Source organism: Pantherophis guttatus, chromosome 4, assembly GCF_059756535.1.
Source record: "Pantherophis guttatus breed Tessera chromosome 4, ASM5975653v1, whole genome shotgun sequence".
Taxonomy (NCBI): domain Eukaryota; kingdom Metazoa; phylum Chordata; class Lepidosauria; order Squamata; family Colubridae; genus Pantherophis; species Pantherophis guttatus.
In genome coordinates this window covers 115694138-115720408 of record NC_142066.1, presented here as the reverse complement: position 1 = coordinate 115720408, position 26271 = coordinate 115694138, and the positions used below count along the sequence as shown (strand labels likewise).

General features: G+C 37.3%; 1 protein-coding gene across 2 annotated transcripts in view; it reads right to left on the bottom strand.

The window, feature by feature from the left end:
- The window catches only part of RFTN1 (raftlin, lipid raft linker 1), a 156063-nt gene that overhangs the window by 42164 nt on the left and 87628 nt on the right, over positions 1-26271 (bottom strand). The window contains exons 4-6 of one of the 2 annotated variants that reach the window (XM_087892593.1): positions 20748-20856; positions 13609-13659; positions 6733-7060 (exon numbers count right to left, since the gene is read on the bottom strand). In XM_087892593.1, the coding sequence (XP_087748719.1) occupies positions 6733-7060; positions 13609-13659; positions 20748-20856 (488 nt within the window). The remainder of the gene's footprint in view (positions 1-6732; positions 7061-13608; positions 13660-20747; positions 20857-26271) is intronic. The other variant, XM_034402668.3, reaches the window with a different exon arrangement.

Below are 26271 nucleotides of genomic sequence, written 5' to 3'. Positions count from 1 at the left end.
AATTTCAGTATGTGATCTTCCTACCCTTTTCCAAACATTATCTTGTGGAATTTTTTCTACAAGATTCATTTTATGCTCCTTATTTAAATAATTTATTCTTACTGGCAAAATAGTTGAGAGAATTGAGGAATTTGTTTATTAGGATGACCAAACAATGGGATGATGGATTACATAATATTCAAAAAGCATTATTTTCTTTTAAATCAAACACAAAACACATTTTGTTAGATAAGCTATTCTCTTATGGAATTTGAATCATTTCAAGTAGTCTGTAGGAAGAAGCTATCTAGAACAGAGGTCACCATCCAGTGGTCTGCGAGAAAATTTTGGTGGTCCGTGGTGCACCCAGATGGAGAAGCTGCTCCAGGATGACTAATGGCCAGTCCTTGACTAGAGCGCTGGAATATGGGACCAGCCGGGCAGCTCATGGTGGGACTGGAAATCTCTGCCATAGAGGGAGGTACATGCAACTTGTAACTTTGGAGGTGGTGCAATGTGCAAGGAGCACCCCTTACTGGCCGGAACGAGGTAATGGTGTAAGCGGGGGTGGCGGCACAGGTGAATCCTAGCAACGGGTGTCGGCAATGGTCTTTTGACCCCCTGCTGTGGCTTCCTGTCAGTTGAGCCCACCACTGGCTGGTCCCGCCCGTCGCCCTCCCCTCCCAGTCACTCCTTGCCTGGCCAGAGAAGGGAAGGGCGGGGGATGGAGATCACTCCATATTCCAGACCGGGAGCGAAGCTTCATCTGTTGCTGGATCTCACAGGTGTTTCTTCCGGCTCTTGTTGGTGCTCCGTGCAGCTCGGTCTCTCAGGGAGACACGCAACTTCCTGAGACACTGGCCTGGCCTCGCCGTTTCTCTCCCCTGCTGCTGTTGGTGTCTCCATGGCCTGCCCACAGCTATTGCAGCGCAGTTAAATTTAGTGCGCTTCACAATAGGGGAGATGACATCCCTTCCTGCTTCTGGAGCCCATTACAACATGGAGCATCGGCTGCAGCCAGGTAGAGCAAGTGTCTTGGGGTAGAGAGCAGGTCTGGCGTTTCCCTGAGCGGCCGAGATGCATCGAGCAACAACAAAGTCCGAAAAAGCACCTGCGAGACCCAGACAGCACCAGAGAATCAGAATGAGAGAGAGAGAGAGATGAGATAGGGGGAGAGATGAGAGAAAGAGAGACAAAGAGAGAGGAGGGAGATAGAGAAAGAGGGGGGAGAGACATGAGAGAGAGAGATGAGAGAGGGGGATAGAGAGATGAGAAAGAGAGACAAAGAGAGGGGGGGGAGAGAGAGATGAGAGATTCTGGTGATTTTTTTCTGTGGGAAACAGGTCCAAATGGTTCTTTGAGTGTTTAAGGTTGCAGAAACAGGCGGCCAAACTAAGTGCCTGAAGGACCCCATCCCATCACTGGGAGTCCAGGCGCTTCTGCAAGCGGCGCGCTGGATTTGTATTAGTAGTCTGGGGGATTTAAAATTATGAATTTAGTGGTCCCTGTGGTCCGAAAGGTTGGTGACCCCTGATCTAGAACATCCAAGAATGAAATTATACTATATAGCTAATTATATAAGCCCTGAATTGTAATATGAATGTTTTACACACAAGGCTTGAAACATGAATAAGTTGTTGGACTGATAAATCCCACCACATATTAAGTTTAGGTTTTATAGAGAATTATAGTAAAAATAGAAAAACTTTCCCCCACCCAGGAACATTATTCAACATAGCATATGAAAAAGAAGCCAAATTATTCCCCCATCTGTAATTATATTACATATATCCTACTGTATATGGATATATTCTTATATGTAGTGGGTAAAATAAACTATTTTACTATTCATAATTAATAGGCAGTAAGGTATGTAGATAAGCAAAGCTCACTCAAAGATGAGCAAAATCAAACACACCTCATGAAAGAAAATCTGAACTCTGAAATATGCTACATCAACCAAATGCAATGCATTCTAATTCAGCCCAAAATGATATTTTAAAAAAAGATCCTACCTTTTCAAAACATTGTCTTTTAAAAATAAGACAAATATTTATTTATTTATTATTTGTATTTCTATGCCGCCCACTCTCCAAGGATTCTGGGCGGCTTACACCAAAGACAGTATACTAAATAGCATATTGCCCCCAACAATCTAGGTCCTCATTTTACCCACCTCAGAAGGATGGAAGGCTGAGTCAACCTTGAGCCAGTGAGATTTGATCCGTTGATCTGCTGAACTAGCAGTCAGCTGAAGTAGCTGCAGTACTGCACTCTAACCACTGCACCACCTCGCCTCTTTATGAATGATGTTAGTAAACTTTATTTTATATGGTAAAACAGATAGATCATATCCAAAACAGGAAATGCTGTTTCCATTTTAATAAAATTTCCATTTTATTAAGAAACGAACTGCTAAATATTATTAGGAAAAGATAATAAACTAGACACACACTGAGAAAATATGGTGACATAGCTTCATTCTCAGTTGTTGCATGTATGAATCAAAAAACAAACCACTAATGTGTATGTTTAGAAATATTCTTAAAAGGAAAAAGGAAGTGGTGCCTAAAATATACTAATATACCATATGTATAATTTCTTTTAAGTACTAGTTCAATAACTTACTTTGTGTTAACGCACAGTAATTGGTCTAAAATGTAACTTCATCTATTTTCCAATATTGTATGAATTTTAATTATGATATGGTATGGAACTGAAATATAAATTCACTGAATTCCAATTTAGACACTGAAATAAAGTCAAAACCAAGAACGTAAAACAAAACAAAACAAAACAAAAGTTACACAGACTTTTTTTTAACCTGAGAAGTTTACAGTAATGGAGAAAAGCACTGCTTTTTTGAAAAATAAACTCAGCCTAAAATCAGACCATAAAGGTGACTAACCAGAACTGAAATTTACATGTTAAAATCTGTAACCTGAGCACCTTTAGCTAATTTACCTTATGAATCTTTAGGCAATTTTTCCTCCTAATATTTTGATACCAGGCTTCAACTACTTCTATGCTTCCTATTTTTACTTCACAGTATGCTTAGCATTCAATACAAGGAAAGAAAGCAGTGTAAGCAATGCATAATAAAAAGCAAAAGCATAGTCCTTCCTAAATAAAAATGTTCTTAACCTTAGGCATTTTATTTCTGTTTTGTTTTGAAAAGTAATAAATTCTGTGAAGATAATTTCTTCTGCTGGAACGTCTGACAAGAGTAATTGCTATGTATGCTATGTACATGGCAAAAGAACATAAATGTTATCAAAATGTTAATCTTGTAATGCACAGTAATATAAATAAACTCCTCAGAAAAAATCAATTTAAGTCTGTAAAGTTGTGGGTCTATTGTTCTGGCAATAATGCAAAATTAGTAAAAGGTATTATATGACAATACTTTGATTGAATTAGATCTTTTTGGGACCCAATTCAAGATTTAAACAGCAGCTCTAAACACAGAAAGTAACTTAGAAGTATGCCCTGATACTGGCAATTTTCAACAAAAAACCCCTAGAGGGAAAGATGATGTTCACTTGATAATTTAGGGAGATTGTAAGAAGAGTCTGTCAAATCCTGAAAAGGGATTGTAGAATGCATGCTTTCTAGTGCAGCAGATTCCATTCTATGTACAGATGTTTCTGTTTTTATGCAATATTATGTACAATATTAATTATAATGTTGCACGACATAAGGTAGAAATAAAAATTCAAAACCAGACATATATAGTGGATCTGGGGTGTTTGTTTTGTATGTATGTGCATATATGAATAAAAATTGTGTGTGTGTGTAATTTGTAAGAGCTTTGAATGGAAAAGTTCTGAGAAGGATAAAAATAAACATGACAATTACAGGGAACCTGTTTTAAATTTTTGACATAAGAATATTACTAATTTTGTTCTTTCTTTGAAGTGATTATTCTATCAGGCTAAACAAGGCTAAATATAAAGGGAGACTAAATATTTACTTTATGATGAAAAGTAAAACTTTATTAACCTACATAATTGCAAATATTATTATCTACAAATTACCAGTGTGCAACACTTAAGCTAGTCTAATCAATGTGATTCAATATATAGAGCAATTTATACAACACAAAAGTTTTCAAAATTTGTTTCGTTTATCTAGGAGTATAGACATTTCTGAGATGTGCAGCATCTTCAGTCAAGAAGTAAATAGAAATAAATCTGAATCTGGCAAGAAATTGGCAAGGAGAAAACTAAAGTAACACACAAACAAAAATCAATGGTAACAAAGCTAACATCTTTTGTCTTTCCTCTTATTATGTTAATTATTTCCATCCGGTTACATGTCAGACTGTACCCAATCTTAGCCAATCCCCCTCAAATAAGTCTACCAAGTGCATTAGTTTTCTCCAAATGAACCTCAGTGCTTCTTTTGCTCTTTTCTTGTGTTATAAAGTAATCTCCTATTACTTTGTTTTTTTGCTCCAGTCAATTTTAGTTTGTTTCAGAATGCTCTTTTCCAAAGATCTGTGAGCATTTTCTATCACTAGGTGGAGTGATGGCAGCGATTTTCACTGACATTACACCCTCTACCGATGAAAAATAAAGCTGCAATTAAAAAAAATTGCATTATTATGAAAGCATCAAGTAATAATAAAATTGAAAAATAAAAAGTGGATTCACTCCACTTTCTTTTGGAGTGGGGACCTTAACACTGATTAAGACAAAGGGGGGGGGCTTAAGCCCTGATTTATGGAGAACTATTTGTTCTGCAGAGTAACATTTTAAGTTTGTTATTATTTTAGCCAACTGTGTTTGTAGGACGATTATTGGCTGCAGAATCTGTATTTTTATAAAGTGGATATGTATCTGGGACAAGAGAAAGTAACCATTCTGTGACTAAGGATTATAGTTTTTCTTTCTTCATTCTTTTTTCTGATTATTTTGCAGCCTTTCAATGCCACAGATGTGCCTGTGTAATAGTGATGTCATCAGAAAGGCGATGAAGTTTAGAAGTTTGGAAAGTTAATAAAATACCCAGATTCAGACCAACAGTCACTAAATGTATTTGCCATATACTTTTTTTTAATAAAAAAAAGAATGAAAACCAAACTACTTTAATAGCTAGAAAGTCCTAGAATCACGAAATAAGAACCTAAATGTTTTCACCAACCTTAGTTTCATGGCTTAACTACTGGAACAGTTTGCTAGTGTTTTTTCCCCCTTAACATTATTAATGCTCCTCCAAAGAAATAAGCATTTTGCTTATTTGTTTGTGACATTTCAAGGTTAGAGTCTGCCTTGATTTCTTGTTCCTATGCCAGTAACTTGCCTTTTATGATCAGCAAATTGCTTTTATATAAAACAGTTATTTTTTTTTATATACTAAATTTTCTGATTGGCCATCTTCCCAATTGCAGACATTTTGTGAGCAAGCATGTGCACTTCATAAAAGCCATTTTATAATCCTGTTCATGGCAAGATAATCATCCACTGGTCCATAAAAGCTGTAGATCTCTAATATTGCTGACACAACCCATATTACCTGAAAACTTATCCCTAAAAATAGATACTGATACTTTAATTGGTAAGAAGGCAACAAAAGCCATGCTTTAGATGATATTCTGCATAATTGAAACTAATAAAGTTTTTTTGTCAAGAATAATGCAGTAACATACATGCTTTGACATTTCCTTCCCCTATAAACTAGCAGCAAACTACATAGTTTTTTCTGCTATAGGAAGGAACTCTAGAAGAGGAAATAAAATTTAATATAGAAGTTAGCCCTTCAAAGTAAATCAGATTAGGAAACAGGCACAAAATTCCATGAATACTACTTTATTATTGTAACTTGTAATAGCAGAATACTAAAAATCTATCAGTTTCTTTCTGACTCTTCTTACACCTAAATCAAAACAGGATTATTTTGGATTGTTTTCTTGTATTTTCCACCTTCTTTTGTAATTATTACTCCTCTAACAGATGATCCAGTCCTTCTCCAACATCTCTGTGTTTCTTTAAACAGAGAAAAGGATATCGCTAGAAAAATAAGGAAGGTGGAAGATACACCAAAAGCGAACAAGAACATTTTATCTAAGAGCTACTTCCTTTTATAGCTATTTTGTTTTCCCCCCGGGATTAATAACAACCTTGGATAGAGCACAGAAACAAGTCAAAATTCCAAGTTAAAACTAAACAGCAATTATAGAAAAAGCAAGTATTTGTAATCAATTTCCAAGCTTTGGTTAAGTTTGATTTTCCTGCCATTGTAGTAAGTAAGGATTTGGAGATCATATTTGAGCAGTTTAATTGGTGACTTTGGCCCAGCCAGTCTTTCTCCGTTCAACTCTCTTCAGAAGTTAGTGTGGGAACAAAATTAGAGGGAAATTTCATATATACTACACTGTCTTAGGCCTTCAAAGAAAAAGACAGAAATAATTGCAATAATATTGCAATACTGTATATATCACTAAACGTATCTCCTAGTAAGGGAGTCTAATACATGAATTCAAATGTAAAACAATAACTATCTTAAACAAATATTAGGTTATGTATGTGCAAAACAAACCAGTAATTCAATATTTCTTGTTGTATATTTCATATATATTCTTATCACCTATTTTATAGAAAATAATGTTATCATTAGTAAAAAATAAAATAAAATAAGGAATGGCAAAATTTATTTTTCATTCCTTCAAAATATTACATTCATGAAACAGTAAGTGAAGACCATAGCCCAAACCTACTTTCAATAATCTTAAGAAAGAATCTGCGTACTCACCTTGAAGCTGCCTTGCAAGTTCTCCAGAAGAGATCAAGCTAAGATGCTCAGTGACTGTCTGTTCACCTAGATGTTCACTAAGGTTCATCTGCTGGTCACTACATTCTTCTTCTGCTGCTGGGACTTTGCATACATCACCACCATTACCTTTTTCAAGTTTTAATGAACTACAATCTTCAGGAATATCTAATCGATTCTTGTCATCTTTTAATTCTAGGGAACTGTGGCTGATAGATATTACAGCACTAGTACTCTTGGAGTTCATTCGGGAAACATGCTGAGGTACTATCCCAACAAATTTCAGGCCCCGACTTGCAGCATCTTGAATCTATAAAATCAGGAGAAATAATATTTTAATTTACCAAATGTCCTTGAGGAATATGGTTCAAAGAATTGCAGAAACTAGAAACTATAGTTATTTTATAGCTGGATTTTTCTCTAGTGCATAAAATGTCCCATTAGACTGGTATACTACAATCCAAGACTATTAGCATTTTTTTCTTTAAAAATAAAAAGAACTCTAGTATAGAAAAAAAAATAGGCTTAGGTTTTTAGATTTTTAGTGTCATTAGGCAGTGAATTCATAACATATATTAGGTGAATATATCATATATCCAATATATGAAAGTTTGTATGGTTCTACTTATATTAGAGTGAACTTTTTTCTTAAACTCCAAGAGTGCATTGCTTCAATTTTGTACTGCTTTATAAATTATTTAATTTTTAATAGAAAACCAGAAAACATAGAGAGAAAATGTTAGCACTGCTGAAAGTATTACAGCAGCACTGAAAACAGAACTGCAAACCATAGCTATTCAGAAAATAACTGTAAAGAACTCAGAAAACAGATGTGATTGTGTGGCATTATTTAAGCAGCATAGTGCGAAGTTATGTACAAGATGTGGGAGAACAACGTGAAAAGGTGAATTGGGTGAGTGAAAACAAAGATACAGCAGCTTCCTTCAGCAACAATACTTATTTTATAAAATATCATCAAAAATGCACACTTCATAAAACTCATTTAGTGAAAATTTACTAACTCTGAAATTCATTCATATGCTACCATTCTTTTTTTAATTTCTTCTCTATACATCTTTTCTTCTTCTGAATGATTTAACCTTAAAATTCCCAGTAACTAAGTTTGGATTTAGTTTGCCCTGTGTAATGTTGGTTGCAATTTGGGCAGCTGACTTGATATATGATGCAAGATTTTTTTTTTCATTAAATAAATTAACTAGCAAGTAAAGTCACTGGATGATCAAACAACTTTATTATCCCTAGTAAAGTTAGGTGTAAGTTTGATAAAAATGATTTTTCAAGAGTCCAGAGTTTTGTTTTGTATTACTAATCTCAATATAAAGTATTCAATAATAAAATAATAAATAAATAATAATAAAATATATTTTACCAAATGAACAAAATGATCTCTAAACATTGCCAGCAAAAGAGAGAAAAAATTCCTGCTACCATAAATCTTCTGAAATTATTTACATTTCTTTCAAATAAAATTGATGACTAGGAGCATGTTTTCTAAATTATCAATGTATTTTACAGGAACAGCATCAGAGTGGCCTTATCTTTGCATTTTTGAATTGATGCAGAAATTTAGAGAAAACATCATAGCCATAGGTAGGAAAATTAAAAGCTTGGAAAAGAAAACTCCAAACTAGAGAAATGGCTATTAAAATAGCAAATGCAGTTCAATTCTGGGTAGCAGAATAAAAATGTTGACTCAGTGTGTAGCAGTATTTAGCATAACTGAAAAATGATGAGACATTTCATCTGGAAATCATTATGTAAGGTACTGAAATACATTTATAAAATCTGTGGGTTTGGCTCAGTGATGGCTTTCAAAATTTTTTTACTACCGGTTCTGTGAATGTGGCTTGGTGGACATGGCTTGGTGGGTGCGGCAGGGAAGAATACTGTAAAATCTCAATTTCCTCCCCAATCCAGGCGAAGGTTACTGCAAAATCCTCATTTCCTCCCAATCAGCTGGGACCTGGGAGGCAGAGAATAGATGGAGGCGGGGTATTAATAATTTTGTTTGGGCAGGGAAGAGACCAAGAATAAAACAAAAAATAATGCAGGATATACGTGAAAGAGGAGGTCTCAAAATGCCTAACTTAAGACAATATTATGAGGCAGCTGTCCTATCAGCAATGAGTGATTGGATGAATTTAACAGAAGAAAGAATATTGAATATTGAGGGATATGATTTGGTTTACGGGTGGCATGCTTATTTATTATATGATAAGAAAGTGGACAAGACTTTTAAAAGTCATATTTTAAGGAATGCTCTATTGCATGTCTGCAAAAAGTATAAGTATAAATTAAACGAGAAGTTACCATTGTGGGCAATACCCAGATACGCGATAGAGAATATAAGTGTAGAACAAAGGCAGGATGCGATTACATATAAAGAGCTTCTTAACAAGGAAAGAGGTATACTACAATTAAAATCTTTGAATCAACTAAGAGAAGGACAATTCGAACATGGTTTCAATATGTACAGTTGCAAGCTAGATGGAGAGAAGATCAGAAAATTGGTTTTCTGCAAAATGAGGAGAATCTGGTAAAACAGATTAGAGATCAAAGTCAAATGCACATAAAAAGGTTGTAAAATGCATTGGTATAAATAGATTCAGAAACGGAGTTAGTTAAGGATGATATGATGTATGATAAAGTGGGCACAAAATATTGAAGAACCAATAATGATGGAAACATGGAAAAAAATATGGGTTAGAAATGTGAAGTTCACGCAAGCCCAAAATTTAAGAGAGAATTTTTATAAAATGTATTATAGATGGCATCTTTCCCCCATCTTATAGATAGGGAAAAATTGTTGTAATGATTGTTAAAACTTTTTAAATAAAAAAAAAAAAGATTTTTTCCAACGGTTCTCCGAATTACTTAAAATTCCCACTACTGGTTCTCCAGAACTGATCAGAACCTGCTAAAACCTACCTCTGGTTTGGCTACAGTTGGATAATTATAAGAGAGAAGTCTGATTATCACAAGAACTTGTAAAGGTAGAAAATAAGGCAAGAAATGCATTTAGATGATTTCCCTTCCTTTTAATGGGCAAAAATAGGGTACAGTGTGTGGACAAATAAGCTCCCACTACATAAGTCACCTATTTCAATGCTGTCATGTAAGATAGAGAACAATCTTGGTTCAGGAGCAAGGTTACAAACCAGAGAGAACTAGAGAACAAGTGGTTCAGGAGCAAGGTTACAAACCAGGAGGCAGTGAGTTCTAGTCCTACTTTGGGCCCAAAGCCATGTAGTACATCCAAAAGGTCACAAAGGCCAAAGATCTCTCTATTCTTCCCTCTCCAGGAGAGGAAATATTTTTGTAATTTCAAAATACAAACAGAAGTTGCTGTGATACAGAAATGTAACATTTTTCCACAACCTGAGATTAAGCATACTGTATTGTTTTAATTCAAATTGCTTACTTTGTTTTTGTTTGGTTAATTATAAACTACCCAATATCAGTATCCAGATTTTGTGGCCATATTGATTAATAAATCAGTAAATGTGGAATTTCCAGGAATAATGCTATATTTAACAAATTGGAATAGAGGCAAAATTTGTCCTAAGACTAGGCCAGCAAGACTAGCTTGGCTATCTCAGGAATTCTGGGAGTTGAAGTCCACAGGTTGTAAAAGAGCCACATTTGCCTACCCCTGGACTAGACTATTCCCTACAGGAACAAGAAAAGGCTAGCTAAGGACTGTCCTAATTTTAATTTCTTTTTCTCTATGTATTTCAATTTAATGTATATCTTTGGTGGTTTTTACTTTTATACAAGCTCAGCCATTTGCTCTTTTTATGTAACTTGAAATCTGTTTAAATGAGAGTTTATAAAAAGTAGCAAACCAGCATCATCTCTGTCAGAGTCTTATTTTTCTATAGGTTGTTCTAAGGGAGATACTTTTAAGTTGCTCTCTGAGATATGTACCAGTGATGGGTTGCCCCCGTTTCACACCGGTTCTAGTAAAACCAGCGGGACGTTCTGCCACCGACCCTGACATCATCAAAATGCTTCTGCGCATATGCGCGAGCAAAGCGAGTGCACACACTGCCCCATTGCAAACCAGTAATAAAGGTAAGTAGAATTTACCCCTGATCTGTACTACTCTCTATTTTAACATCTTGTTTGCTAGTCAATGTGGTACTGTTTATAAAGCCAAAGGCTATATTATATTCTCTTTTGATCCTCCTCCTCCTCCATCATCATCATCAAATCCATCCTTCACTTTGATGAGAAGTTGAACTAAAGAAGAATGGTATTCACTTTTGGCATATTTTTCAGGCGGGGAAAAAAATGCAAAATTGTGTGGTTTTATGTGTCAGTTAGCATGTTAGATATGGCAGTGAATATTCCCACATTCTTTTGCAATTCTAAGGGATAAATATAACAGCATGAGAAAGAAATCTAAACCAGTAACAAAAGCAATGTAAATATGTTTTCTTTTTGTAACATGGAATCAGTGTGGAGGAGATATATTATCTTCTCCCAAATACCTTGATTCTTCTGCCTCTAATGTAAATAAATTTTGAAGGTTATGCATATTTACAGTGTGCACATATTAATTCAAACGGTTTCAGTGAGTACAAAAAGCAATTTGATGAAGGAATGCTATAAATGAAGGAATATTTCCCAACGCTATATAAAATGCTTACATTCTGGCCACTGATAATTTACAGAAATTTTTGGGAAAGCTTACAATTTCCCCTCCTTTTCAGTTTTACTGAAGTTGAACTATTTTGTTTTCTTATTTATGGTTAACCAGAGACTTGATTGCATCTTTGAACACAAAACAAACTAAGTTGTGGCATATTTTGGTCAACCACCACTCTTCCCAACACTAAGAAATTATTGAGCAACAGACATAAGTATTAGTGTGTTTTCCAAAAATATTATTTTAAAAAATATTGCCACAGACTTAGCCTGGTAACAGAAGAGAGATAGGCAAAATCACTGTACTTTGATCTAACATAACTCAAACTGCCAGCTCAGCAAAATGCCCATATTACATTTTTCATCCTGAATTCCTTATTTGTACAATAAGAATAAAGCACTCACTCACATCATTACCTTGTTATGGAAGAAAAATCAGATTTATAAAAACCTATCTGTAAAAAAGAATACCTACAAGATTACAGTAAAAATGTAAGGCAACAATATTTCTATTATGGATAAGCTTGATTTCTGTTCTTTTTATAAAAAAGCAAGTAAATATAAGTCATGCTGCCTTAAAACAATGTTAAATGATAATTCTATCTGCAGTAGATATAACTTTATAATTGAATGCCATATCTAATTTAATAAAACAGGAATCGGAAGGAGTTTTATAAAGAGACTATGGTCTCACTCTTTCTTGTGACTAGGGGAATAGTTTCAGAAAAAGTTGAGAGAACGCTTCATATCTTGCTGCCCATGGAATTTAATGGATGTTTAGCCTAATAAGATATAGATACCTTGTTTCCCCAAAAATAAGACTTCCCTAAAATTAAGCCCTATCATGCTTTTGAGCACGCTAAAATAAGCCCTACTTCTAAAATAAGCCCTATTTAAGTGCCTGCACAGCCGGTCCCCGCCATTTTCTCTGGTTGCTTGCTGTGCAGACAACATGAGGTAAGGAGGTGAGACCGGAGGGAGAGGGAAAGGGGGGAAGAACATGCCCCACGCCCTTATTGAACGGTCGCACCTGCCATCCACACAGAACAGCCTCACAGCAGCCGCTCCCACCCTCCTCCTTACTTAATGGTGATGGTTGCAGCAGGCCATCCCACTGTCCACAAAGCAGCTGCTTTTCTGGTACTGCTCAGGCAACTTTTGCAGCTGCAAAAGCAGCAGGAGGCCAAGTGACATGCCCACGCATCATTGGGGCCCCTCGTTGCTTGCTGTGCAGACAAGATGAGGCGAGGAGGCAAGGCCAGAGGGGGGGCTAGGGGGGAGGGACATGCCCCATGCGCCCCACATGCACCTGCCATCCATGCGGTTGAGATTTGCAATTTTTGCAATGAGGCAAAAAATGAGTTTTGTCTCATTTTAAATCTTTCCTGCCAGTTGTCAAGGGAATCACTGCAGTTGTTCAGCTACAACATGGATGGTAAGTCAATCTGGATTTCCCCATTGACTTTGCCTGTCAGGAGGTTGCAAAAGGGGATCATAAGACCCCAGGTTATAACTGGCATAAATATGACATAAATAAGGGTGTGTGGGGCAAGCCCCTCCTGGCCTCATCTCCTCACCTCATACTGTCTGCACTGCAAGAAACAAGGAGGACCAGCAACGCATGGGTGGTTGCGACCATCATTAACAGAAGAAGGGGCGCGGTGGCTAGGGTTATGGAATCTGCTGCCACGAGGCTGTTCTGCGTGGATGTCAGGTGTTGCATATTCCTCCCCCCTTGCCCCCACTCCAGTCTCAGCTCCTCACCTCGTCTTGTCTGCATGACAAGCAATGAGGAGGCCAAGCAATGCATAGGTTGCATCGCTTGAGCTTTTGCAGCAGCAAAAGCGGCTTGAGCAGCATCCGCGAAGCAGCTGCTTCATGGACGGTGGGATGGCCTGCTGCGACCCTTCAGGAAGCTGGCACGAGGGGCCACTCAGCCCCCCCCTGCCTCCTACTGGTACATGGGAGGGGGGAAATAAGACCTCCCCGAAAATAAGGCCAAGCACTTATTCAACAGAAAATAAGACCCAGTCTTATTTATTTATTTTTTTTAATTTGATTTATATGCTGCCCTTCTCCGGAGACTCAGGGCGTCTTACAATGCGTTAAGCAATAGACTTCATACTTTTGTATATTTATACAAAGTCAGCTTATTGTCCCCACAAACTGGATCCTCATTTAACCTACCTTAGAAAGGATGGAAGGCTGAGTCGACCTTGAGCCTGGTAAGATTCGAACCTGCAGAAATTGCAGGCAGCTGTGTTAATAACAGAGTGCATTAAATCACTGTACTACCAAGGCTCTTTTCAGGGAAACACAGTAGTAATTAATGGTCTTAACAGACTGTCACACAAATAATAAAATAATGTTCAGTCTATCATTCCAAGAGATAATTAATAGAGAAATCGATGCATTGTGCTAAGCAACTTTATGTTTTGGATAGATACAGCTAATTTTATGGCCTAAATGATTGCATACATTTGCCAAATATGTTTTACTTACTTTCTTACTTATTTATAAATTTATTTGCTGTCTATCTCACCATGGGGCTACTCTAGGCAGTTTTCAATAATAAAAAGAAAGATGAAAGGAGTGTAAACAGAAATAAAATAACAGAATAATAAAATAACTAATGATAAAGGTACATAACAAGAATAATACATCAATATGATAACCAAAAAGATGGATTGGTAAAGAGTAGAGAAGTTGGAGGAAGAGTCTGCCATCCATTTAGCATCCACTTCCAGTATTTGGTGTATTCAATAAATCAAAATTAAACAATGAACTATTCAGGCCAATTATATAAAGCAGGCTAATCTACTACTTTTTAAGATCTCTGAATATATCAGTTATTGTTAAATGTTCAGAGAAACAGTAATATTACATCATTGTTTGCTCTTTAACATCATTATCATCATGCAAAATTTATACATGGGACAAGCAGCAACAGTCCAGATAGAATATGCTGAAATAGACCAGTTTTAGGTCACTTATTTACATCATAGTTAATAAAAGGAATGAAACAAGACTCTATAATCTGGCCTTATTTATAAGATGAATTTTTATTGAAGAATGTTGGATTGAAGAAGATAAGCCTGATTTTAAAACTGGAGTAAGAAACATCAATGACCTATGAAATGCTGGTAATACTACTCTGTAAAAGAAAGAATAGTCAAGAAATACAGACTAATACTTGTAGAATAGCAATGTAAACCTTAGGGAAAAAATACCCAAATACCATTTGTCTATATTATAAAATTAGATTTGTACAGCAATAGTTTTCCCTATGACACAAAAGAGAGAAGCAGATAGAAAAGTATTTTTATTTTGTTTCGAGAAAAACAATGGGTAGGCAAGAAAATATACAAATAGATCAACGATCAAATTAATCCAATCTCACACTCACATAAATAATCAGATGCAAATTATCAGCTCATTGTGCACTTTTGATAAGTCCATAATGCTGGGAAAGGAGGAAGGAAACAGAAGAAGTGACTGACAGAAACAAAGAGTAGATTCAATTACAGCAATAATGGAAAGATTTAAAAGGCCAGGTTGGTGACAGATCATCCTGGAAAAAAATCTATTTCAAAAGTTAGCAAGATAGCACATAATCAATTGATCTTTCTTCAAATATGAGAAAGAAAAAAGAATAAAACTATGTCTTTATAGAGAGATTACTACTTTGGCCCTTCTCTTAATTATCAGATGTCTGGTTCACCAGTTTAACAGAATATAATATGAATCTTAATTAAGCACCCACCCAAATTGTTAGCAATTGTATGTGCTGAAATAAAATTGCATTACAGACACACACAAAAAAACTTAATAGTTTTCTTAACAGTCCAGAATAAAAGTTCTTCAACTTTGAATCATAGTCATTAGTCATTGATATTTTAATCAAGGCATCAAGCAGTATAGTCAAAGCTGTCAAAATTTGCTCTTATTTTGCCTGGATAAAAATTCTTGCAAGCTTGCCTAGGCATAGCAGTGTGCAAAGCCCAGAGTTAATATTGGGAGATGGCTAAACTCTAGCCATCTGTTAAAATCTCCACCAATCACTGCCACATTGATTAGTAAGTAATTTTCTGTTAGCCTGGTAACTTCCAGCATATTGTATAAAAGCATATTCATATTTTTTGGAAGGTCTGTAGAAGTAGTACATGTTAGAATTTTTAGTCATTATTTTGAAATTCTATTTTTTCCAAATGGAAAAGTTTTTCTTTATGGTAAGAAAAAAGCTAAATATAATGTATTTACAGCAACATTAAACATTAAGTCAAGAAAGAATGATGAAAATTATCTATACATTTGTATTGCTACCTAATACATTTTATTAACTTTTTTAACAAAAAAAAACTTAGACGAAATAAAGATAATAAACAAGAGCAGTAAATAGTGGAGGAAGAAACAAAAAGAAATAGAAAAAGAAAATAATTGAAAAGAAAGATTATAAAGAAGTTGCTTCTGATCTTGATGGTGTTTATAGATACATTTTAGTTTTAGTTTTCCTCTCTAAAGTTATATCATATTTTGCTTCTTTCCATAAGCTACCTTTTTAAATCTTTAAACTATAAATCACAAGTTCATTTATCTCTTTTCTTCAGCAAAAAACTGAAAACACCATCCACAGTCACTTGTTTCATGAGATGGGCAGCTATATACTGGCTTCCGGCGTCCCGATATAGCCAGCTGACGCCATCGCTGGCTATTGGGGGCGAATCACTCGCCCCCACAGAGAGGGCTTCGTAACTTGGGCATCCTCCAGGACGCACGGCTGTCTTTAGAAGATCATTTGATGGCCGTGGCCAGGGGGGCTTTTTATCAGGTTCGCCTGATATGCCAGTTATGCCCCTTTCTAGATCGGGACTCCCTACGCACAGTCACTCGTCACGTCCCGCCTGGACTACTGCAACGCTCTCTACATGGGGCTCCCCCTGGGGTGCACCCAGAGGCTCCAACTGGTCCAGAACGCAGCCGCGCGGGGGATTATGGGGGCGACGAGGCGCTCCCATGTGACACCTCTCCTGCGCGAGCTGCATTGGCTCCTGGTGGTCTTCCGGATGCGCTTCAAGGTGTTGGTGACCACCTTTAAAGCGCTCCATGGCTTAGGGCCGGGGTATTTATGAGACCGCCTTCTGCCACCAATAGCCTCCCACCGGCCAGTACGCTCGCACAGAGTGGGCCTCCTCAGGGTGCCGTCCGCCAGACAATGTTGGCTGGTGACCCCCAGGGGGAGAGCCTTCTCTGTGGCGGCGCCCACCCTCTGGAACAACCTCCCCCCAGAGATACGTACAATAACAGACCTCCGGATTTTTCGTCGGGCCCTGAAAACTTATTTATTTCAACTAGCTGGGCTGGCTTGAGTTAAATTTTAAACTGATTTTAAATTGGGTTGTTTTAAATTACGGCCAAAAATATTTAAACATTTTAAACTGCTTTTAAATTTGTATGTTCTGTTTTTTACTCTGGCTGTTCACCGCCCTGAGTCCTATTAGAGAAGGGCGGTATAGAAATGGAAACAAATAAAATAAATAAAATATACAGTATATTGGGCAAATAAATATATAAATAGTATTATAAATGCAACTTAATGATTCACTACTACTAATGGATTATTCAAATGACAAATCCTGAAGAAAGAGAAGAACATGGAATTTAAGTAAGATTTCGACTAAATAAATGCAATAATATATGAGATAGAAGTAGTAGAATTTTATGAAGTTAATTTGTTTTCATTGTCAGCATGTTTTAAATAACCTAAATCAAAGCCATAGGCTTGTGGCCAACTGTACTGATTCACCAGTTATAAACTGCAGTGACTTACAATTGTGTCATTTCCTGCTTAGATTATTCTAGATGAGGCTCCTCTTGAAGACAACTCACAAGCCATAGCTGGTACAGAATGTGGCTGTCTGATTTGGGTTAACTGGTATAACAGAGTGACATACATACATACATACATACATACATACATACATACATACATACATACTGAAGGAAAATTCTCCAGGTTCCAAGTACTGGAAAATACATATAAGCGCTTCCATAATTACACTTCTGATTCTATAAAGTCTGTCCCTTACTCTACTCTCCCATCATTACAATTAAGGCTTCATTTTCTTCACGGAGCTCTCAGAGAGATCACTATGTAGGCTAACTGCACTTTAATGGGGCTTGATGAATAAGTTTTTATAATGGTCTTGCATTAATTGGTTTATTCATTTTATTGTTCTACAATTCATTTTATTGTTCTACAATTATAAAGTATATATAATTGATACAAATAAGTGTAAATAAATAAGTATAAATTAATAAACAAACACAGTTTCTGCATCAATGGACAGTATAGTATTAGAGTGAAATAAAGAAAATAAATACATAAAAGGAAATGGGAAGCAGGATATTACCTATTAAACTGGGTACTTCCAGGTGCAGACTGTAGAATAGATCATGAGTCATTAGTATCAAATACACAAGTTGAAGAAAAAATTAAATTATATATGTTCATGAAACTATATGGCAATAATTGACAGGCATAACCTCACATATTTAGGCATGAAATGGAAGTGAACGATGGATTGAAAAAATGACAATGCTTGACTAGATTGAAAAAAATAGAAGGGAGAACAAGGGGAGGGCGAGATGGTCAAAATCAGATATATTACTGGAGTGTCCCAGGAAAAGCTGAGATTAGCAACAAGTTGAAATGGATGGCAACTGTTCATATTAACTAATATTGAGTTTGGCCCAACTCCATACCAATTAATCAACCATCCAAGCCACCAAGTAACCAGCCATCCAGGGCTGTGCTAAGATTTGGAGTCATTGCAACTTGGGCTAATTAGAAATAATAAAACTTCCATTGATTTGGAAGTTAATGTAACATATTCCTTATAACCTTCAAGCATTACCATATATGTGAGTTTTATTTTATGACTGCACTATTTTGGATTCTGTTTCAAAATTTGCTTCAAAGCATACAGATAACACAATTTTGGAAAAATGCACAACTACTTTAAGATGTTGCAAATAATTACCAGTACTATATTCATTCCTTTGTGTGTGTGTGTGTGTGTGTGTGTGTGTGTGTGTGTGTGTGTGTGTGTTTCAAAATACCCTCTGGTCAGTGAATCCAAAATGCTGCACAGGATAATGTATAACATGTAACATATAATGGATTTACTAGATCAGAGCATTAAAAAAGAGGATAAACATGTGATTCTGACTTAATTTTTAATCTAAAAATGTTACAATGAATCTTGATCTGTTTTCAAGCACTATATTTTGAAGTATGAAAAGTATATTGAACAAATCATATATGCACATACTAGCAAGTGTTAGTTTCAAAACTCTGTCCTTCAGACAGTTTCTGGAATGCTGGCGTTAAGCACTATTTTTTTTTTCCACAGCTATTTGCTTTCATTCCAAAAATGAAAGAGCTTCCAGAACAAGGTTTACATTAAAAGGTAAGGGAGTAATCAGTGGGGAAGGGCATGTGGGATTCCAATGGGAAGGAAGAAGAACATCATGGGGTATCTCAGGGGGTGGAAGAGGCCATGGGGTTTTGCCTGCATTAGGCCTCCAGAATCTCCCCCATCCCTGAGACACCTCATGCTATACTTAGACCCACATGTTCATTTAACAATTGCACTGGGGACAGCAGAGTTGTTACTTGCAGCAATTCATTTAACATTTGTCCCAACTTAAGACTGTAATGGGCTGACTTGCAACCATAATAGGCAGGCATTATGGTTATAACTCAAGAACTACCTATATTTTTTATCATTTTAACTTTTCTAATTTAAGTTTTAAATTAGAGTATTTTGTAGTTGTTATTTTAACTGAAACTGAATTGAAGTTTTATAATACTTAAAACCATTAAAGAAATAAGGAAAGAGATAGGGATATTTTATTACATGATCATCTTGGACAGTTATACTTAAGCAATGAAAACACTTTAGATTTCATTATTTGAAATAATCTAAATTAATTTAAAAATATTAGCATACTGAAAATATGTTCAATGTAGTAATACTATATTCTTAATCATATTCATTTTTATGATACTATTAATGCTTAAGATATGTGGAAGTTTCCTGTTAGAAAGAAAACATTAAATTAAAATATTTAATCAATATTTTGGTAAAACAATAAAAACAAAAGCAAAGGTGGCTGAAAGATAACTTCACTTTAAGTATTTCTACTTTTTGATACATATTTCTGATCTATATTCACTATAAAACACACACATACATTCACACACACACACACCAACTATTATCTTTTCCCCTCAGTTAAAATGCATCTGCAACTCATACTGTTCTAACAGATTGTACTCTTAACAGCTTTGGAAATAAATGCCTGCAACTACCAGCACAAGGGTGTGGCAATAGCTCTTTCTGTGCATTGCTTTCCAATGTACATCAAATAAGTATGAAGCATTTTAGAATGAACTGAGCTGCCTCAAATGATTCCAACAATTCAAGAAAAGAATCAAGAAAAAAGAGAAGTTAGAAAAGTCTGCTAAGCAAGTTGTGTATATAATTCATCTATAAAAGATTCTGCTTTCTTTACAGGATAATCTGAACTCCGAGTCTAAGAGATTATGAATTGATTGCATCATTTTAACTTTTATTAAACCTATTAAACTTGCACCATATAGACAGAATCTTACCAGACTAAACTATACTGTTCTAACTCTAATTATTATACTCTGGGATATTCTGCAGAATGACTAGCCTAAATTTCATCCTCTTTCTCCAAATTAGTTATTGTCTGTGCTGTCTTTTGTCTCCTCGTCCTTGGAACATGCTCCTTCCTTCCTGGAAAACTGCTGCTTCAGAGTAGTCCATCACACTACTACCTCCTTTGTAGATCCAATCAATTGCATTTTCTTATATAAAGAATGGGCAGGTTTTGTTGCACAGCAATCAAATTTTACTGCTCAATTGGGTGGCAGGACTTAACTGATCTTGGCTGCTTTGAAAAAGGCAAACAGGATTAGATTACTTTACGACTTGGATAACAAGGATGTAACGTTAGACAGGGAAGTTGTAAGAACATCCTGTAAGAAAGCTATGTATTGTTGCCAAGAAAGCGAAATGGACATGTCCACAAAATTACAAGTTAAATACATATGGAAAATTGGAACTTGATAACTCTATTCTAATTACAATATTTATTTAAATTGCATGACTAACTTGAATAAAGAAATGCAATGGGTTCCAAAGATGTAATGAATTCTAAGGGCTTTCCATTCATGATTTTGCATTCACATTTTATTATTTTACAGGCATTTCCTACTAATTTACTTATCAACTTACTTTTTTAATAAGGTCTGGTGTTTTTGATTTATCTGGAAGTTGATCTGAGAAGAAGCAACTTTCTACCTCCAAAGTATTCCATTCATTGACAGGTTCCCTTCGCAAAGGTCTAAAAAGAAAAGAGCTCTCAATTATATCATAGCACCAAAATTATCAGGTTTTATCCAAAGCTTGGAATACACTGTATATCTTAAATTGATCCTAATTCCTACAGTAAATATTTTTCACGGTATCAAATCATACAACAGGGAATTATAGAAATTTATAATTTCCTATAACAATAAATGAAGGAATGTAGTCTTGAAGCAAAATTTAATGTATTTGAAAAACCCACCATCCTTATTTTCACTAAGTATCATGGAATATGGACACACCTTTAATGTCTAATTTACATATAATTCAACCATTTTCCAACTTCATATTAAATTTTCTCATATATCTTTTTAAATTACCACTCTTAGTAAAGTATTGCCTTGTTTGTACATATTGCTTTCACTCTAGTTATGTATTATTTATATCTGATTTTTAAATAATTTAATTTCTTAATTTAGTAGACAAGTTGTTCTAAGCTGAATGAAAAGTACAAATTGTTCTTGAGCCCAAATAGTAACTAAATATTAGCTAAAGAGGGCAGAGTAAAATATAATATTTCGATTTTTCCAACTGTATCATTCATACATACATATATATATCCCAAGGAAGGAAGGAAGGAAGGAAGGAAGGAAGGAAAGAAAAAAAGGATTCTACAAATTTTCTAAAGATCTATCACATTCAGAACTATGGAACAAGGGAATTAAAAAGTGAAAATAACTGTCAAGACAGCCCAGGATTAGATTATGGGACATTATGGACAGCAGCAAGTAGAAAGGAAAGGAGGTAGGAGGGAAGCCCTAACATACCACTCTATCCTTTTATAACTATAAATTTCATGATACAATACATATTCAGTTTGAAAATTAAAGGATATAGTAGGTTCTTTTATAGTTTTCAAGTGATCATCAATTTGGTTTTCTGAAGAAAGTAGAACAAAAATGCTAATTTCATGCAGTATAAGGGGGATAAGTGGGTACTCAGAAAGGTATTTTCAGAATATTTAAAGGACTAAGCCTCTTATTGGTTTTCAGAAGTAATGGGTAAGAACAGTTTCTAATTAAGAAAAAAGTCATTTTTCAAAGCAAAGACCTTCCTGTTTTACTGTTAAGCATCTTGAATTAGTCGAATATTCTTCCTTATGATTAATCAAAACTATCTTGTAATCTGAATTGGTTTAGTTTTTGTTCTCCAGTATGACAGAAGACCATCCATGCTATAACATGCTGTCCATACTGGACAACCTAATGTAATGACAGGAGAGGGGCAGAATTTGATTTTTTTTACTTTAAAAAATTTCAAAAGGTGCCTTAAAATTTAATTGGTCTACTTTTTCCTTATCCCAAATTTTACCGCAATCCTCTGATTTTTGTTTAGTATTAATATTTAATATAAGACACAATACCGATACAATAAACATTCAGCACTTACAAACCAAGATATCACATTCTCCTGCCTCTCGATTTTGCTTTTTAGCTCATACATTCAAATGCTCTGTTATACACTGCTCAAAAAAATAAAGGGAACACAAGAGAAGACATCCGAGATCTGAATGAATGAAATAGCCTTATTAAATACTTTGTTCATTACATACAGTAGTTTTGTGTTCCCTTTAGTTGTTTGAGCAGTGTATAAACTACTGTATGTAAAGAACAAAGTATTTAATAAGGCCATTTCATTCATTCAGATCTCGGATATCTTCTGCTTGTGTTCCCTTTATTTTTTTTGAGCAGTATATTATATTACTAGCCTCAAAGTCTTCTGGATTCTTACAAAGATTTGAGTACATTTACTGATTTTGCCTAGAGGCAAAATTAATAAACATATTATGATAGTTTACAATTTACTTTGTGTGAGGTTTTTATGGGTAGCAACTGAGATTGCAGGATGACGATTAAGTGCAATTCACAGTTTTTAATAAGTGAGAATGTTTATTTTTAATTGCCTTTGTAAGGCATAAGCTAAATAAATACAACATATATGTCATAGATGGATTTTCATTTGATGATCAGATAGAAACCACCAAGGGCACTAGAATTACAGCAAAATCAAGTTCCACCATATATCCCTGGGTTCTGATTCCAAACCAGAGACCTAATGTCATACACTACAGTGTTATGTAATCTGCTCAAATAACCTTGTTTATAAAATTGATTGGACAATAATTTGTCTGAAATGGTATAGGTTTTCTGCCTGAGCAGCGCATTAGAAATCTCCAAGATCCCTTTCAACTCTGTTATTCTGTTAAAATGGCCCATGTCTGGATGGCTGAATGGTATAAGGGCAGAATGCAAGACAGTTGTTAAGTGAGTTAAACAAGTTAAACAAGACAGTTGTTAAGTGAGTTTTGTTTCATTTTATGATCTTTGTCAATTGTTAAGTGAATCACTGCAGTTATTAAGTTAGTAATGCAGATGTTAATTGAATCTGGCTTCCCAATGGATTTTCTTTGTCAGCAGGTAGCAAAAACTGATCATATGACCCCAGGACACTGCAACTGTCATTTATGAGTCAGTTGCCAAACTTCTGAATTTTGATCGTGTGACCATGGGGATGGAGCAATAGTTGTAAGTGTGAAAAATGGTCATAACTTTTTTCAGTGCCGTTGTTAACTTTGTATGGTCACGAAATGTGCTGTCTCACTCCTCCGCCCTATGGCAAGAGTTCTATAGGAGTTTATTCATCCCCTCAAACAGGTCCTTGGAAATCACCCTGTTGCGCAGGTCTGGATTCCAAGCAAGAGTCACTGGGCAATCAAGTCCAATGGTCACACACCAAGTCCAGGAAAGCAGGCCAAGATACACGGCACGAGCACACATGGCACAGAACTGGCCATGTTGCTCTAGCAACACTCAAATCCTCAGGGCGGGGTTAAGTAAGCAATGCCAGTGAGCCCTTCATGAGAGGTGAGGTTGCTGACCAGCGTTGTACCTGTGTCCTCTCTGGTCTATGTGTCCTTGGATCAGGAAGAGGTGTGCACTCCACCTCCTCCTCATTGCTAATAGGTGGCAGCTGCTCCTGGCCCTGGCCTGGAGCCTCATGGCCAACTTGCTGCAGTTGCATCTCACATCTCTCAGCCTCAGCCTGTAACTCATCAACCCAGTTGAGCTGCTCCATCAGCTAGCATTTTCTGAGCCCCGATCCTGACCAATACTCAACTCCATACTTTCCTCTCCAGTCTCAAACTTATCCTATTCCTCTGAACTTGCATCTGGAGAGGGTCCTGGGATGGATCCATTACACTAAATATACTGTTGTAAATCAAGGATTATGTATATTGTAACTAGATTAAACAAATGATAATGCATTACCTAAAATCTGATAACCAAATATCCTTAAGCCAATGTACCTAATTTAATGTTCTAATTGCCACGTGGCAGCGACCCTGCCCGAGCTGCTCGACGTCATTGCCGGGGTGGCGGTTGATACCCCCAGACTTATTGTCATGGGGGATTTCAACCTTCCAGCCGCGGGTGAGGCGTCAGAGGTGGCTCGGGAATTCATGGCTTCCATGACGGCCATGGACCTGACCCAGTTAGTTCAAGGCCCAACTCACATAGGGGGACACACTCTGGACCTGATTTTTGTCTCTGATCAGTGGTTGAATGATCTTGGTAGAGGGGACCTAGACATCAAACCCTTGTCATGGACAGATCATTCGCTCCTCCACTTAGACTTTTCTACCGCTTTCCCCCGCTGCAGGGAGACGGAACCGACCAAGTGGTTCTGTCCCAGGCGCCTGATGGACCCTAAAAGGTTCCTGATGGAGCTTGGGCCGTTTCCTGAGACTCTGGCACACGACTCGACTGAAGAGCTGGTGGCTGCCTGGGAGAGTGTGGCCGCCGGAGCTTTGGACCGCATTGTGCCTTTGCGGCCTCTGACCCGATGCCGATCTCAATTGGCTCCTTGGTTCTCTGAGGAGCTGAGAGAGATGAAGCATCAGAAAAGACGCCTAGAGAGCATTTGGAGGACTAGTCCATCCGATTCCGACCGGACACAGGTGAGGTCTTATATCAAGACCTACCTAGTGGCGATAAAAGCGGCAAAATCTAACCATTTTTCTGCTCTTATCGCATCTGCAGAGAACCGCCCAGCCGCCCTGTTTAGAGTGACCCACTCCCTTCTTCGGGGGGGAGTGCGGGAAGATCCCTGGCAGGGTTGTGCTGAGGATTTTGTGCAATTCCTGCATGATAAAGTCACTCGGATTCGGGATGGCTTGGACTCCGATTGGATACGTCCAAGGGAGGAGACGAGGGTAGGTCTTGAGAATATTATCTGGGAGGAGTTTGATCCTGTGGCTCCCGAGGATGTGGACAGGGTTCTGGGTAAGATTAGTGCCACCATGTGTTTATTGGACCCGTGTCCCTCCTGGTTGGTACTGGCCTCCCGGGAGGTTACACGAGGCTGGCTCCAGGGAATTATAAGTGCTTCTCTGAGTGAGGGTGCCTTTCCTGCCGCCTTGAAAGGCCCTTCCTCAAGAAGCCTTCCCTGGACCCGGCTGAATTAGCCAACTACCGTCCAGTCTCCAACCTTCGTTTTGTGGCGAAGGTTGTTGAGAGCATGGTGGCACGACAGCTTCCCCGGCACCTGGATGAAACTATCTATCTGGAGCCGTACCAGTCGGGCTTCAGGCAGGGGTACAGCACTGAAATGGCATTGGTCGCGTTGGTGGATGATCTCTGGAGGGCTCGGGACAGGGGTTGCTCCTCTGTCCTAATCCTATTAGATCTCTCAGCGGCTTTTGATACCATCGACCATGGTATCATGCTGCAGCGGTTGAGAGGGTTAGGAATAGGGGGCACCGTTCTATGATGGTTCTCCTCCTTCCTCTCTGACCACTCGCAGTTTGTGTTGGCAGGGGGGCAGAGATCGACCTCGAGGCGTCTCGCATGGGGAGTGCCACAAGGGTCGGTTCTCTCCTCCTTCTGTTCAACATTTATGTGAAGCCGCTGGGTGACATCATCTGTGGTTTTGGGGTGAAGTGTCATCTGTACGCTGATGATACTCAGCTGTACATCTCCACCCCAGACCACCCCAACGATGCCCTTGATGTGATGTCTCGCTGCCTGGAGGCTGTGCGGGTCTGGATGGGGAGGAACAGGTTCAGACTCAACTCTTCCAAGACTGAGTGTCTGTGGCTTCCGGTGTCCCGATATAATCAGCAGGTGCCATCGCTGACTATTGGGGGTGAATCCTTGCCCCCCCCAGAGAGGGCTCGCAATCTGGGTGTCCTCCTGGACGCACGGCTGTCTTTAGAAGAGCATATGACGGCCGTGGCCAGGGGGGCCTTTTATCAGGTTTGCCTGATCCGCCAGTTGCAGCCCTTTCTGGATCGGGACGCCTTGCGCACGGTCACTCATGCCCTTGTCACCTCCCGGCTGGACTATTGTAATGCTCTCTAGATGGGGCTCCCCGTGAAGAGCACTTGGAGGCT